Source organism: Bombina bombina, chromosome 2 (genome assembly GCF_027579735.1).
Source record: "Bombina bombina isolate aBomBom1 chromosome 2, aBomBom1.pri, whole genome shotgun sequence".
Taxonomy (NCBI): domain Eukaryota; kingdom Metazoa; phylum Chordata; class Amphibia; order Anura; family Bombinatoridae; genus Bombina; species Bombina bombina.
The window spans coordinates 804251707-804268528 of record NC_069500.1 but is presented as its reverse complement, the minus strand read 5'-3'; the positions used below and the strand labels follow the sequence as shown (position 1 = coordinate 804268528).

Below are 16822 nucleotides of genomic sequence, written 5' to 3'. Positions count from 1 at the left end.
TAAGACCAGACCTTCTTTCTCAAGGCCCTTTTTTCCATCAGGATCTCAAATCATTAAATTTGAAGGTATGGAAATTGAAAGCTTGATTCTTAGTCATAGAGGTTTCTCTGACTCAGTAATTAATACTATGTTACAGGCTCGTAAATCTGTGTCTAGGAAGATTTATTATCGAGTCTGGAAGACTTACATTTCTTGGTGTTCTTCTCATAAATTCTCCTGGCATTCTTTTCGAATTCCTGGAATTTTACAGTTTCTTCAGGATGGTTTGGATAAAGGTTTGTCTGCAAGTTCCTTGAAAGGACAAATCTCTGCTCTTTCTGTTCTTTTTCACAGAAAGATTGTTAATCTTCCTGATATTCATTGTTTTGTACAGGCTTTGGTTCGTATCAAACCTGTCATTAAGTCAATGGTTCTGAGGGCTTTACAAGCTCCTCCGTTTGAACCTATGCATTCTCTGGATATTAAATTACTTTCTTGGAAAGTTCTGTTCCTTTTGGCCATCTCTTCTGCTAGAAGAGTTTCTGAGTTATCTGCTCTTTCTTGTGAATCTCCTTTTCTGATATTTCATCAGGATAAGGCGGTGTTGCGGACTTCATTTAAATTTTTACCTAAGGTTGTGAATTCTAACAACATTAGTAGAGAAATTGTTGTTCCTTCATTGTGTCCTAATCCTAAGAATTCTCTGGAGAGATCTTTACATTCTTTGGATGTAGTAAGAGCTTTAAAATATTATGTTGAAGCTACTAAAGATTTTAGAAAGACTTCTAGTCTATTTGTTATCTTTTCTGGTTCCAGGAAAGGTCAGAAGGCCTCCGCCATTTCTTTGGCGTCTTGGTTAAAGTCTTTGATTCATCATGCTTATGTAGAGTCGGGTAAATCCCCGCCTCAAAGGATTACGGCTCATTCTAATAGGTCAGTTTCTACTTCCTGGGCGTTTAGGAATGAAGCTTCTGTTGATCAGATTTGCAAAGCAGCAACTTCGTCTTCTTTGCATACTTTTACTAAATTCTACCATTTTGATGTTTTCTCTTCTTTTGAAGCAGTTTTTTGGTAGAAAAGTACTTCAGGCAGCTGTTTCAGTTTGATTCTTCTGCTTATAATTTCAGTTTTTTTCATTATTAAGATTAAAACTTTTGTTTTGGGTTGTGGATTATTTTTCAGCGGAATTGGCTGTCTTTATTTTATCCCTCCCTCTCTAGTGACTCTTGTGTGGAAGTTCCACATCTTGGGTATTTATTATCACATACGTCACTAGCTCATGGACTCTTGCTAATTACATGAAAGAAAACATAATTTATGTAAGAACTTACCTGATAAATTCATTTCTTTCATATTAGCAAGAGTCCATGAGGCCCACCCTTTTTTGTGGTGGTTATGATTTTTTTTTTTTTTGGTATAAAGCACAATTATTCCAATTCCTTATTTTGCTGCTTTCACTCCTTTCTTATCACCCCACTTGTTGGCTATTCGTTAAACTGATTTGTGGGTGTGGTGAGGGGTGTATTTATAGGCATTTTGAGGTTTGGGAAATTTTGCCCCTCCTGGTAGGAATGTATATCCCATACGTCACTAGCTCATGGACTCTTGCTAATATGAAAGAAATGAATTTATCAGGTAAGTTCTTACATAAATTATGTTATATAATGTGTGTATGTGTATATATATATATATATATATATATATATATATATATATATATATATATATATCTATATCTATATATCTCAACAGTAGAAAGCATAAATTCAAACCTGCCAGGCCAAACAGCCAATCAAATACACGGATACATGAGAGCAAGATTCAAAGTGTTACATCATGGCTACAAATACGTCAAGAGCCAATAAAAACCCATGTATACCGTAACACCATAAAGGCAAAAGCCTATAATATCACACAATAAGGGCAAAAGCCCATTGAGAAAATATTAGAGAAGAGCAGAAGCAATCTAAGTCCATAAAGAGAAACCATAATAATTACACGTATACTAAAACTGTGGAGATACCTCACAACAGTTTAGATAGTGGGAACACACTCTAATCATGATGCATACTGTCTCTAGGACCCACCGTGGCCTGAACATGATTAATGATATATTGAGCGAAGTGACACATCTTGATCAAACAGCTCTAATACAGAGGAAACAGAAGGAAAGCAAGGAGAGGAATGATTTGACAATTTCATCACTAACTACTCTCCAGTGACTAAGAAAGTTGGAGATGCTTTTAGGAGAAATTGGCATCTGATTAGGGAAGATCGTTATTTACGTTTCAGCGACATGCCACCCCCTAGAGTGGTGTACAAGAGGGGACGCAGTCTGAAGACACTACTAAAGAAAACGGATCCATGGCACAGTGAAAAGACGTGGCTAGCCAAGACCAAGAGTGGCTGCTACAAATGTGGCAGCTGTGTGACCTGTAGCACTTTGCTAAACGGCCAGAAATTCCATCATCCTAACTCAACCAAAACATACCTGATCAGGCATCGGCTCACATGCACATCACAGTATGTGGCCTGATGGAGTTTCAGTTTATTATATTTATATATATATATATATATATATATATATATATATATATATATATATATATATATATATATATATATATATATATATATATATATATATATATATATATTGCAGCTAGAACCTAGGTTATTTGCTGCTACTGAGCTTTCCTAGATAAACCTTTTCGCAAAGTATAACAAGTGAAGGAAGCAAATTAAATAATAGTAAATTGGAAAGTTGTTTAAAATTGTATACTCTGTCTAAATCATGAATGTCTGTCTAATTATGACTTTACTGTCCCTTTTAAAGGGGAACTAAACCCAGTTTTTTTTTTCTTTGATTCCGATAGAGCAGGCAATTTAAGCAACTTTCTCATTTACTCCTATTATTTTTTTTCGGTCTCTTGCTATATTTATTTAAAATGCAGAAATGTAAAGCTTAGAAGCTGGCCCATTTTAGGTTCAGCACCCTAGATAGTGCTTGCTTCTTGGTGGCTACATTTAGCCACTAATAAGCAAGGATAACCCAGGTTCAGAACTAAAAATGGTCCGGCTCCTAAGCTTTACATTACTGCTTTTTAAATAAAGATAGCAAGAGAACAAAGACAAATTGATAATTCCACCTGGCAGCTTCATACTGCCACAAAGCTTGCAAAATTTTCTGTATTATTTCTGTATTCTCTCTTTTTTTTTTTTTTTTTTTTTTTTTTGACAAGAAACCCAATTTTTTTCTTTCATGATTCATAAAGAGCATGCAGTTTTAAACAACTTTCAAATTTACAACTATTAACTAATTTTCTTCATTCTCTGGATATTGTTTGTTGAAAGTATATCTAAATAGGCTCAGTAGCTGCTGATTGGTGGGTGCACATGTATGCCTAGTGTTATCGGCTCACCCATATGCATTGCTATTTCTTCAACAAAGAATACCGAAAGGATCAAGCAAAATAGATAATATAGTCTATCATGAAAGTAACATTTTGGGTTTCATGTCCCTTTAAGGCAAACTATCACCCTATTAATTTAACACATGGTCTCCTAAATGGGGAAATCACTGCTTCATAACACCTTTGCAGCACTGATTAACCCTCTTGCATGCCTTAACCTATGCAGCAGTGTTTCTCCCCCCTCAACCCATTCGCAAGAAGAGAAGGAAGGATGGAAGAGTGCTTGTTGCTACACTTTAACTGGTTTGAACAAATAATTTAAACTGGTGTGAGGCTGTAGCAGGTGACAAACTCTGCTTCAAAGCTTGCAATACCTGTCCCAGCAGTAAAACAGACTTTTTTTTGCATGATAACTAGGGACTAGAAGTCTAAAAATATATGTACACTTTTTTTTTTAATTTGTGGAATGTTGAAGGCAAAGCTAGAATGCACAGTAGTGTGTTTCAAATTTGTTTAGATCTATTTTTGCAATGTAGTTTTACAAATATTTCTTTTGAATTTGTTTAGATCTGTTTTGCAATATACTTAACATTTTTATAGAAGCATTTTTTTTTAAAATCATTGCTTCAGTGGTAACTTTTATTGTGCAAACAGTATGTCCCGCTTCATATACCGTGATATGACACATGCATTCACCTTCTCCTGTGTATGCTCAGTGTGCATGCAATAATGTCTAACTCTAGTGATACTGTAATACTATTTGTTTAATCCCTGCAAAGTGGTTAATCACAAAGTTAAAATCCTTAATGCGACCCGCACAGCACTCAGCCCGGCTATGACTGGATCAGAGACAGTTTCTGCTTTGGGACCAGCAGTGCTATGCAGGTCCCGAGCAGAACTTTAAAGGGACATTAAACACTAAATAAATGCTAGATAGAATGATGCATTCAAAGAAAAAAATAATCTAAAAATAACATGTAGATGTATTTTATTAAAGTTTCATTACTTATTTAAATATTGACAAAATAAGTTTCAAGGTTTAGTGCCTAAAAAACAATGGGAGCTGCCATGCTGTAACTTAGGTTACCTTCTCTGCTGTGGCCAATTAGAGACAGTTATAAATAGGTCACTAGAGTGTGCAGCCAATGGCTGAGTGGAATATAATATGTTCTGCACTTCCATTTCTAACAGGAACTGAAAATCAAAATCTAATGGAATTACAGGAAAAGGGGACAAAATAAATAATGAAAGTATATTGCAGAGTTTTTTTATTGATATGATTTATCATTTTATATTACCATCTCAAAGTCTTTAATGTCCCTTTAAGCAAGCAATTAACACTTTGCAGGTAGCTAGAGTTAAAATGATTAGAGCATGTCATTTAACACTATAATGGCCCTTTAAACTCTTAAAAATGTATACTGACAACAATATCCCTTTTAACAATTCTTCTAAAAGTGTGATAGTTATTTTGCATGGAGAAAAGGGGGAGTGTTCCCTCAAGTGAGTTATTTGAGTGACAAGGTCCCCTTGAAACTCTTGTGTATAAATAAAATAAAACATTGACCTTTTCCTCATATGCAGAAATTTACTGTTTCAAAACCTTTCAGCTGCTGTTTGGAGTCGGTCAAAGGTATTGTTTAGTGTGGAATACATATATAGTGAGACAAGAATCTGTGCTTAGGAGGCGTTTGATTTGCTCATGCTCCTTTTTTGTTGCTGATTTCTATCCTTTAGATCAGTTAAAGGGACAGTCAAGTCCAAAAAAAACTTAAATTTTTTCAAATAGGGCATGTAATTTTAAACAACTTTCCAATTTACTTTTATTAACAATTTTGCTTTGTTCTCTTGGTATTCTAGTTGAAAGCAAACCTAGGAAGGCACATATGATAATTTCTAAGCCCTTGAAGGCCGCCTCTATTTTATTTACTTTTCACAGCAGGGGAGAGCAAGCTCATGTAGGCCATATAGATAGTATTGTGATCACGCCCGTGGCTAGTGGCAGACACTGCACTAATTGGCTAAAATGCATTCAATAGATAATAACTAAAAGTCATGTGATTAGTGGCGGTCAGAAGATGCTTAGATACAAGTTAGTCACAGAAGTAAAAAGTGTATTAATATAACAGTGTTGGTTGTGCAAAACTGGGGAATGGGTAATAAAGGGATTATCTATCTTTTTTTTAAACAACAAAAATTCTGGTGTTGACTGTCCCTTAAATCAGACTTGTGTCATTTCAAAAATACATTTGCAGATATAATTATTTTCTTTTTTCTGGGTGGGGGGGAGCCCTTACACTTGCAAAATGGTTAGGTACATAAAATAAGGAAAGGGTGAATAAATGGTGGTAGCAATTCATTTATATAAACTTGAAGATGCTTACAAACTTCACATTTTTTTGCAGTGAAAAATATACTCACTAGGGATAATATCTTTGCTAAAGAAAAAAAAATGATTTTTAAACAAACTTTAACACAAACATATTTAAACCAAATGCCCTAATTTCCTGCATCTAGTTAGACACTTGTGAACTCTCAGATTATTAGCAAACCATCTAACTTACTAGCATCTAACTAGATTAGAATATATATCAGAACTTAAATGGGCTGTTAAACCCCCCTAAAAAACAGGAGAGAAACAGTTGTATCTGCTAAGCTTTTGCTAAACTCTCTCATTCAAACGTGTGACTCACTTTACCAGTAATGTACTGTCACTAAATACAGTAGAATTGCATAATTAACACATGTATATTACAAAGACAATTCAATAACACTCACTGTGAATTTCAAATAAACAATTTTTTTTTTTTTTGGAAAATTAATTACCCCCTCCATTTGCCAGCCCCCTATATTAGCCATCAGCCAATTACAGATTAGTATACGTATACCCTGTGAACCTGTGCACATGCTAAGTACAAGCTGGTGTCTCAGAAAGTGAGTACTGTATATAAAAAGAATGTGCAAAATTTGTTAATAGAAGACAATTGGTAAGTCTCTTAAAACCGCATGCTCTAGTGTAAAAGGGAGAATATTTTAACCAAATTTTAAGAATGCTCTACCATAGGATTATCATTTTGGGAGTTTTTTTTATTTTTACATTTAATTCTCTTATGCTAACCTCAAAGTTTCAATGCCAAATATAGGTCTTCTTTTTCTTTCTTTCTTCTTTTTTTTAGGGTCATCAGACTCTTGTCTCTCTTACCAGTATCAATGTGCAGATGGAGAGTGCATCCCAGGGATTTGGAAATGTGATGGTGATCGTGACTGTCCAAATGGAGAGGACGAAGCGGCATGTTGTGAGTTTAATACAGTAATTAGACTTTTAAAGGGACAGTCTACACTAAAATTGTTAATGTTATAACATTTAAACCTCTAAATTTCTGCCTGTTTCTATATATGTCAAAAGGTCAAATATGTTTGTTCAATCGAGTACAAAAATTGAATTAACTCTAGTAAGTCTCACATGTCATGATTCGGATAACAAATTAACAAGGTATAGCCAGTATGAGTATTTGAGTGTATATGTGTATACGTGTGTGTGTGTGTGTGTGTGTGTGTATGTATATATATATATATATATATATATATATATATATATATATATATATATATATATATATATATATATATATATATATATATATATATATATATATATATATATATATATATATATATATATATATATATATATAGTGGGTGCCATAGAACCATCCTAACTATATGCCAAAACAAACAGGAATTAAAACCGTGTGTTTTAAGAAAAGCACACCATATGCTAATAGGTTACCACTAGCTTCTCCTATATACCTGTGGGAACATAAGATCCATTACTAATTATATTGAATATAGATATGGTTAGAGTTCATATCGTTAACTCTGTTAAGGGTTATACAGATGCAGTGCGAATGCCTGACGCGCATTTCGCCTACTGCTTTGTCAAAGGCACCGATCGCCCTTGTACGTGCTCTTTTTATAGGAACGCTAGCCAATCCGAAGGTAGGTGTGTCAACCTTGTGATTGCAGCCGCCAATCAAACAAACGGCTGTGATGTATAGACTATTCGTTCTTTCTACGTCTCTAGTCAGAAGGGGTTGTGGAGGTATTCACCAATCACATAATTATTTTGCCTCAAGAGGTGAATTATGATAGGTGGCTGTAATGATTCAGACTTAGCATACAGTTTTAAACAACTTTCCATTGTACTCCTATTATTTAATTTGCTTTGTTCTCTTGGTATCCTTTATTCAAAAAGAATCTACTGGGAGCTATCTAGTGATTGGTGGCTACACATACATTCCTCTTGTCATTGGCTCACCTGTTGTGCTCAGCTAGCTCCCAGTAGTGCATTGTTGCTACTTTAAAAGGATATCAAAAGAATGAAACAAATTTGACGGTAGAAGTAAATTGGAAGATTGCTTAGAATCAAATGCTCTATCTGAAACATAAAATAAACAATGTAAAGTAAAAATAATAAATACATTAATATTAAAAAAAACAAACAAACAAAAAACGCTCAACTGCATACTGGCAGACTTTGCATTACCTAACATGGGCCTAGATTTGGAGTTTGGCGTTAGCCGTGAAAACCAGCGTTAGAGGCTCCTAACGCTGGTTTTAGGCTACCTCCGGTATTTGGAGTCACTCAAAATAGGGTCTAACGCTCACTTTTCAGCCGCGACTTTTCTATACCGCAGATCCCCTTACGTCAATTGCGTATCCTATCTTTTCAATGGGATTTTTCTAACTCCGGTATTTAGAGTCGTGTCTGAAGTGAGCGTTAGAAATCTAACGACAAAACTCCAGCCGCAGGAAAAAAGTCAGTAGTTAAGAGCTTTCTGGGCTAACGCCGGTTCATAAAGCTCTTAACTACTGTGCTCTAAAGTACACTAACACCCATAAACTACCTATGTACCCCTAAACCGAGGTCCCCCCACATCGCCGCCACTCGATTAATTTTTTTTTAACCCCTAATCTGCCGACCGCCACCTACGTTATACTTATGTACCCCTAATCTGCTGCCCCTAACACCGCCGACCCCTATATTATATTTATTAACCCCTAATCTGCCCCCCTCAACGTCGCCTCCACCTGCCTACACTTATTAACCCCTAATCTGCCGAGCGGACCGCACCGCTACTATAATAGTTATTAACCCCTAATCCGCCTCACTAACCCTATAATAAATAGTATTAACCTCTAATCTGCCCTCCCTAACATCGCCGACACCTAACTTCAATTATTAACCCCTAATCTGCCGACCGGAGCTCACCGCTATTCTAATAAATGTATTAACCCCTAAAGCTAAGTCTAACCCTAACACTAACACCCCCCTAAATTAAATATAATTTTAATCTAACAAAATGAATTAACTCTTATTAAATTAATTATTCCTATTTAAAGCTAAATACTTACCTGTAAAATAAATCCTAATATAGCTACAATATAAATTATAATTACATTGTAGCTATTTTAGGATTTATATTTATTTTACAGGTAACTTTGTATTTATTTTAACCAGGTACAATAGCTATTTAATAGTTAAGAACTATTTAATAGCTAAAATAGTTAAAATAATTACAAATTTACCTGTAAAATAAATCCTAACCTAAGTTATAATTAAACCTACCACTACACTATCAATAAATTAATTAAATAAAATACCTATAAGTATCTACAATTAAACCTAACACTACACTATCTATAAATAAATTAAATACAATGCCTACAAATAACTACAATGAAATAAACTAAAGTACAAAAAATTAAAAAAATATTTACAAACATAAGAAAAATATTACAAGAATTTTAAACTAATTACACCTACTCTAAGCCCCCTAATAAAATAACAAAGCCCCCCAAAATAAAAAAATGCCCTACCCTATTCTAAATTACTAAAGTTCAAAGCTCTTTTAACTTACCAGCCCTGAACAGGGCCCTTTGCGGGGCATGCCCCAAGAAGTTCAGCTCTTTTGCCTGTAAAAAAAAACATACAACCCACCACCCACATACCCCTAATCTATCCCAAACCCCCCTTAAATAAACCTAACACTAAGCCCCTGAAGATCTTCCTACCTTGTCTTCACCCTGCCAGGTTCACCGATCGGTCCAGAAGAGCTCCTCCGATGTCCTGATCCAAGCCCAAGCTGGCGGCTGAAGAGGTCCATGATCCTGCTGAAGTCATCATCCAAGCGGGAGCTGAAGAGGTCCATGATCCGGCTGAAGTCTTCATCCAAGCGGGGCAGAAGAGGTCTAACATTCGATTGAAGTCTTCATCCAAGCGGGATCTTCTATGGTCATCAATCCGGAGCGGAGCGGCAGGATCCTGAAGACCTCCGACGCGGAACATCCATCCTGGCCGACGACTGAACGGCCAATCGGATTGAACTTGATTCTGATTGGCTGATTCCATCAGCCAATCAGAATATTCCTACCTTAATTCCGATTGGCTGATAGAATCCTATCAGCCAATCGGAATTCGAGGGACGCCATCTTGGATGACGTCATTTAAAGGAACCGTCATTCGTCGTTCAGTCGTCGGCCAGGATGGATGTTCCGCGTCGGAGGTCTTCAGGATCCTGCCGCTCCGCTCCGGATGGATGACCATAGAAGATCCCGCTTGGATGAAGACTTCAGCCGGATCATGGACCTCTTCAGCCCCCCGCTTGGGCTTGGATCAGGACATCGGAGGAGCTCTTCTGGACCGATCGGTGAACCTGGCAGGGTGAAGACAAGGTAGGAAGATCTTCAGGGGCTTAGTGTTAGGTTTATTTAAGGGGGGTTTTGGTTAGATTAGGGGTATGTGGGTGGTGGGTTGTAATGTTGGGGGGGGTATTGTATGTTTTTTTTTTACAGGCAAAAGAGTTGAACTTCTTGGGGCATGCCCCGCAAAGGGCCCTGTTCAGGGCTGGTAAGGTAAAAGAGCTTTGAACTTTAGTAATTTAGAATAGGGTAGGGCATTTTTTTATTTTGGGGGGCTTTGTTATTTTATTAGGGGGCTTAGAGTAGGTGTAATTAGTTTAAAATTGTTGTAATATTTTTCTTATGTTTGTAAATATTTTTTTATTTTTTGTAACTTAGTTCTTTTTTATTTTTTGTACTTTAGCAAGTTTATTTAATTGGATTTATTTTTAGGTATTGTATTTAATTAATGTATTGATAGTGTAGTGTTAGGTTTAATTGTAGGTATTTTATTTAATTAATTTAATGATAGTATAGTGTTAGGTTTAATTGTAACTTAGGTTAGGATTTATTTTACAGGTAATTTTGTAATTATTTTAACTATTTTAGCTATTAAATGGTTCTTAACTATTTAATAGCTATTGTACCTGGTTAAAATAATTACAAAGTTGCCTGTAAAATAAATATTAATCCTAAAATAGCTACAATGTAATTATAATTTATATTGTAGCTATATTAGGATTTATTTTACAGGTAAGTATTTTGCTTTAAATAGGAATAATTTATTTAGTTAGAATAAAATTATATTTAACTTAGGGGGGTGTTAGTGTTAGGGTTAGACTTAGCTTTAGGGGTTAATACATTTATTAGAATAGCGGTGAGCTCCAGTCGGCAGATTAGGGGTTAATGTTTGAAGTTAGGTGTCGGCGATGTTAGGGAGGGCAGATTAGGGGTTAATACTATTTATTATAGGGTTAGTGAGGCGGATTAGGGGTTAATAACTTTATAATAATAGTGGTCCGGTCGGCAGATTAGGGGTTAATAAGTGTAGGCAGGTGGAGGCGACGTTGTGGGGGGCAGATTAGGGGTTAATAAATATAATATAGGGGTTGGCGGTGTTAGGGGCAGCAGATTAGGGGTACATAAGGATAATGTAAGTAGCGGCGGTTTACGGAGCGGCATATTAGGGGTTAAAAATAAAATGCAGGTGTCAGCGATAGCGGGGACAGCAGATTAGGGGTTAATAAGTGTAAGGTTAGGGGTGTTTAGACTCGGGGTACATGTTAGGGTGTTAGGTGCAGACTTAGGAGGTGTTTCCGCATAGCAAACAATGGGGCTGCGTTAAGAGCTGAACGCTGCTTTTTTGCAGGTGTTAGGTTTTTTTTCAGCTCAAACAGCCCCATTGTTTTCTATGGGGGAATCGTGCACGATCACGTTTTTGAGGCTGGCCCCTTGCGTAAGCAACTCTGGTATTGAGAGTTGAAGCTGCGTTAAAAATGCTCTATGCTCCTTTTTTGGAGCCTAACGCAGCCTTTATGTGGACTCTCAATACCAGAGTTATTTTTATGGTGCGGCCAGAAAAAAGCCAGCGTTAGCTACGCGGGTCCTTACCGACAAAACTCCAAATCTAGGCCATGGTGTGGTGACCAGTGTGGATGGAGGGTAATCCCTACACTACAGCAAATATTAACCTTACAAGCTAACTGACAAATTCCTTCACTGCCGGGTGTGCAGCGCAGTTATAATTACCAGCCTTCTAATTACCAAAAACAAATGGCAAAGCCCTGCTTGTATTCTATTTTTGAACAAAGGGGATCACAGAGAAGCTTTCACAACCATTTGTCTTATGACTGCAATTGTTGTGTGTAAACTAATTGCAGTGAGAAACCAAAGTTTGCAAAAAAATGTAACTATTTTTTTATGTTAACTTTTGGCTGCCAAATAGTGGCATCAAATATAGCAAGGGTCTAGATCTATAATGGGAAAAAAACATCTAGGAACAGTGTACGACATCACAAATATTTTTGTGGATATTTTATATATAGGATTAGAAGTAACAAAAATGAAACAGTATTTTCCAATGGGATGTACATTTTTCTCTGCAGCAGAAGTAGTACCATGTGCTGGATTTAGATGTTCAGATGGACGGTGTGTGTCTATAGCCTGGAGGTGTGATGGGTATTCTGACTGCACCGACAGCTCTGATGAAGATCCATTGATATGTGGTATGTATATAATAACAATTACTAAAAAGACAAGTGCACAGGCAAAATATTCTTTTTAGCTGAAAAAAAACCCTTTGGTTTTGACCAAGATTAGTTTCTGTGGTCATTCTGTTCGCTATATATTGACAGCATTATTTGTTTAACAGAAATGTGTTAACCCCTTATCTCCTTTGGGGATCATCTTCAGGGCAGCGAAGTAGCAGCTGAACAGCAAATAAAGTTAAAATATAAGCTAGTATTGCTGCTACAAACCACCAGCAGCACAAAAGTTTATATATGTTTTTAAATGTAGATTATTTTTTATTGGGTCAGGATTGGCCAACAACAAAAGTAAAGCTTTCCCAACTGAATAGTGTAAATCTGAACTTTTGTACCCTTTCCCGGGTTTTAGAGTTACAGTTTTAGCCGCATGAGTGACGGAACTCATTTTTTGCTGCACCATTATTGATCCTTCATTTACTCATTAATGTGACTTCCCATTTTTTGGTTTGAGATTGAATGCGAAGAATACAGCAAAATTGGTGATTTTCTTTTTTTTTTTTGTCCAAATTCACGTCTTCTACTAATCCCAATATTTAATTATCCCTGCAGTTTTAACCCTCTTGGTTTAACCACATTTCTTCTACTAGATACAATGAGTCCACGGATTCATCCTTACTTGTGGGATATTATCCTCCTGCTAACAGGAAGTGGCAAAGAGCACCACAGCAGAGCTGTATATATAACTCCTCTCTTCTCTCCACCCCCAGTCATTCTCTTTGCCTATACTAGTAATAGGAAGAGGTAAAGTGAAAGAGGTGTTAAAATGATAGTTTTTATTTTCTTCATTCAAGACTTTTTTTATTTTAAATGGTACCGGTGAGTACTATTTTTCCTCAGGCAGCATATGGAAGAATATTTCTGTCTGGAGGTTGATGATCTTAGCAGATGTCACTAAGATCCATATGAGTTCCCACAGAATGGCTGAGGAGTATTAGAGAAGCTTCAGTGTGGGGAACGTTTTCATGCTACAAGCATTGAGGTATGTTCAGTCATTTACTTCTGAAGAGACTGTGATATTTCAGAACAGGCTGTCATAGTTCCCAAGAGGGAAGGGGTAAGCAGTAAACCTATAGACATAAGAAGGGGTATTACTGGAGACCTGTGTATGAATTATTATGGGCTAAATGCAGTAAGAAAATGATGGCAGCATGGTTAGACACTGGGGCAGCATAATGTTTTTATTTGCGCAAACGGTTAATAATCACTGGTGTTGGGCATTGTGCTGGGGGTTCACATGGCTTTATTGTACATTTCGGATGCTTAAATCCACATGGCTAGTTTCTATACCGCTTCCTTGTGGTTTTTTAGGCTGACAGTACATCGCATATGATGGGCGGGGCTTAATTTTCGCACCTCAGATGCGCAGTTGATTTTCACAAGAAGGCAGCAAACTTCAGCTTCGGTTGGGCCCAAACTGAGAGGTTACCGGAGTCGTAGTGAGACCCTTGTTAGACCCCTGAAGGCAGGTAGGCGCCACAGAAGAGCTGTGGCGAGGTGCAGGGGGTTCTTTAAGTTGTTTTCATAACGTTTTAGGTATAACGCTTTTTCTTATAGAGGGTTAATTTGTCCCTTACTTGTGGTGCAATATTAGGCTACAATATAAGAAGGATATTTGTAAGCTTAATAGCATTCTGAAGCAGATTTGGAAACATTGTGCTCTTTTTTTACTCTTAAAGGAGCAGTATTGTTTTTCAAAATTGGTGTTTTTTTCAATAAATAAAGTGTTTTCACGACTTTTTGTGGTTATTACTAGCCTGTTCAACATGTCTGACATTGAGGAAAGTCAATGCTCTGTGTTTAGAAGCCATTGTGGAACCCCCACTTACATTGTGTCCCTCTTGTACTGAAAGGGCCTTACACTGCAAAGAGCATATTTTAGGTGATAAAAGTATGTCTAAGGATGATTCTCAGTCTGAAGAAAATCAGGTTATGCCATCCAATTCTCCCCAAGTGTCACAACCTTTAATGCCCACTCAAGCGACGCCAAGTACTTCTAGTGCGTCTAATTCTTTTACTGTGTAAGATATGGCTGCAGTTATGTCTACTACCCTTACAGAGGTATTATCTAAACTGCCAGGTTTACAGGGTAAGCGCAGTAGGTCAGGTATTAAGGTAAATACTGAGCCCTCTGATGCTTTATTGGCCATTTCCGATGTACCCTCACAGTGTTCTGATTTGGGGGTCGGGGAATTGCTGTCTGAGGGAGAGCTTTCAGAGTGTTACCTCAGACAGATTCGGACGTGATGTCCTTTAAATTTAAGCTTGAACACCTCCGCCTGTTACTCCGGGAGGTTTTAGCGACTCTGGATGATTGTGACCCTATTGTGATACCACCAGAGAAATTGTGTAAAATGGATAAATATTTAGAGGTACCTACTTACACTGATGTTTTTCCAGTCCCTAAAAGAATTTCGGACATTGTTACTAAGGAATGGGATAGACCAGGCATTCCGTTCTCTCCCCCTCCTAATTTTAAGAAAATGTTTCCCATATCTGACACATTCGGGATTCTTGGCAAACGGTCCCTAAGGTGGAGGGAGCTATTTCTACCCTAGCTAAGCGTACAACTATACCTATTGAGGACAGTTGTGCTTTCAAAGATCCTATGGATCAATATATGACCACCGTGGACCTGAATGATGCGTATCTTCACATTCCTATGCACAAAGATAATCATCAGTTTCTAAGGTTCGCCTTTCTGGACGAACATTATCAGTTTGTGGCCCTTCCTTTCGGGTTGGCCACAGCTCCCAGAATCTTCACAAAGGTGCTAGGGTCCCTTCTGGCGGTTCTCAGGCCGTGGGGCATAGCAGTAGCGCCCTATCTGGACGATATTCTGATCCAGGTGTCAACTTATCTGACCAGATCTCACACGGACATCGTGTTGGCGTTTCTAAGAACTCACGGCTGGAAAGGGAATGTAGAAAAGAGTTCGCTAGTTTCGCTAACAAGAGTTCCATTCTTGGGAACCCTGATAGATTCGGTAGACATGAAAATATTTCTGACGGAGGTCAAAGTCAAAGATTCTAAATACTTGCCGTGCACTTCAGTCCATTCCTCTGCCATCAGTGGCTCAGTGTATGGAGGTCATTGGATTAATGGTAGCGGCAATGGACATCGTTCCGTTTGCTCGCTTTCATCTCAGACCACTGCAGCTGTGCATGCTCAGACAGTGGAATGGGGATTATGCGAATTTATCTCCTCAGATAAGTCTGGATCAGGAGACCAGACACTCTCTTCTTTGGTGGTTGTCACAGGATCATCTGTCCCAGGAAATGTGCTTCCGCAGGCCAGCATGGGTAATCGTGACAACGGATGCCAGCCTCTTGGGCTGGGGTGCAGTCTGGAATTCTCTGAAGGCTCAGGCTATTTGGACTCAGGAGTAGTCTCTACTACCAATCAATATTCTGGAACTGAGAGCAATATTCAACGCGCTTCAGGCGTGGCCTCAGTTGGCTTTGGCCAAATTCATAAGATTCCAGTCGGGCAATATCACAACTGTAGCATATATCAATCATCAGGGGGGAACAAAGAGTTCTCTAGCGATGATAGAGGTTTCAAAGATAATCTGATGGGCGGAGGCTCACTCTTGTCATCTATCAGCAATCTATATCCCAGGAGTAGAGAACTGGGAAGCGGATTTTCTAAGTCGTCAGACTTTTCATCCGGGGGAGTGGGAACTCCATCCGGAGGTGTTTGCATCATTGATTCGTCAATGGGGCACACCGGAATTGGATCTAATGGCATCTCGTCAGAATGCCAAACTTCCTTGTTACGGGTCCAGGTCAAGGGATCCCCAAGCTGTACTGATAGATACTCTAGCAGTACCTTGGTCGTTCAACCTGGCTTATGTGTTTCCACCATTTCCTCTCCTGCCTCGTGTGATTGCAAGAATCAAACAGGAGAGAGCTTTGGTAATCCTAATAGCGCCTGCATGGCCACGCAGGACTTGGTATGCGGATCTAGTGGACATGTCCTCTCTGCCACCGTGGAAACTTCCGTTGAGACAGGCCCTTCTCATTCAAGGTCCGTTCCAACATCCAAATCTAAATTCTCTGCAGCTGATTGCCTAGAGATTGAACGCTTGATCTTATCTAAGCGGGGATTCTCTGAGTCGTCATTGATACTTTGATTCAGGCTCGCAAGCCTGTCACTAGAAAGATTTACCATAAGATATGGCGTAAATATCTTTATTGGTGCGAATCCAAGGGCTACTCATGGAGTAGGGTTAGGATTCCTAGGATTTTGTCTTTTCTCCAAGAAGGATTGGAGAAGGGATTATCAGCTAGTTCCTTGAAGGGACAAATTTCTGCTTTGTCAATTCTACTACACAAGTGTCTGGCGGATGTCCCAGACGTTCAGTCTTTTTGTCAGGCTTTAATCAGAATCAAGCCTGTATTTAAACCTATTGCTCCGCCATGGAGTTTGAATTTAGTTCTCAATGTTCTTCAAGGGGTTACATTTGAACCCATGCATTCCATA

General features: G+C 37.9%; 1 protein-coding gene across 2 annotated transcripts in view; it reads left to right on the top strand.

Annotated features, from left to right (window-relative positions):
• The window catches only part of CD320 (CD320 molecule), a 92836-nt gene that overhangs the window by 8859 nt on the left and 67155 nt on the right, over positions 1–16822 (top strand). For both annotated transcript variants that reach the window (XM_053703004.1, XM_053703003.1), the window contains exons 2-3: positions 6569–6688; positions 12179–12298. In XM_053703004.1, the coding sequence (XP_053558979.1) occupies positions 6569–6688; positions 12179–12298 (240 nt within the window). The remainder of the gene's footprint in view (positions 1–6568; positions 6689–12178; positions 12299–16822) is intronic.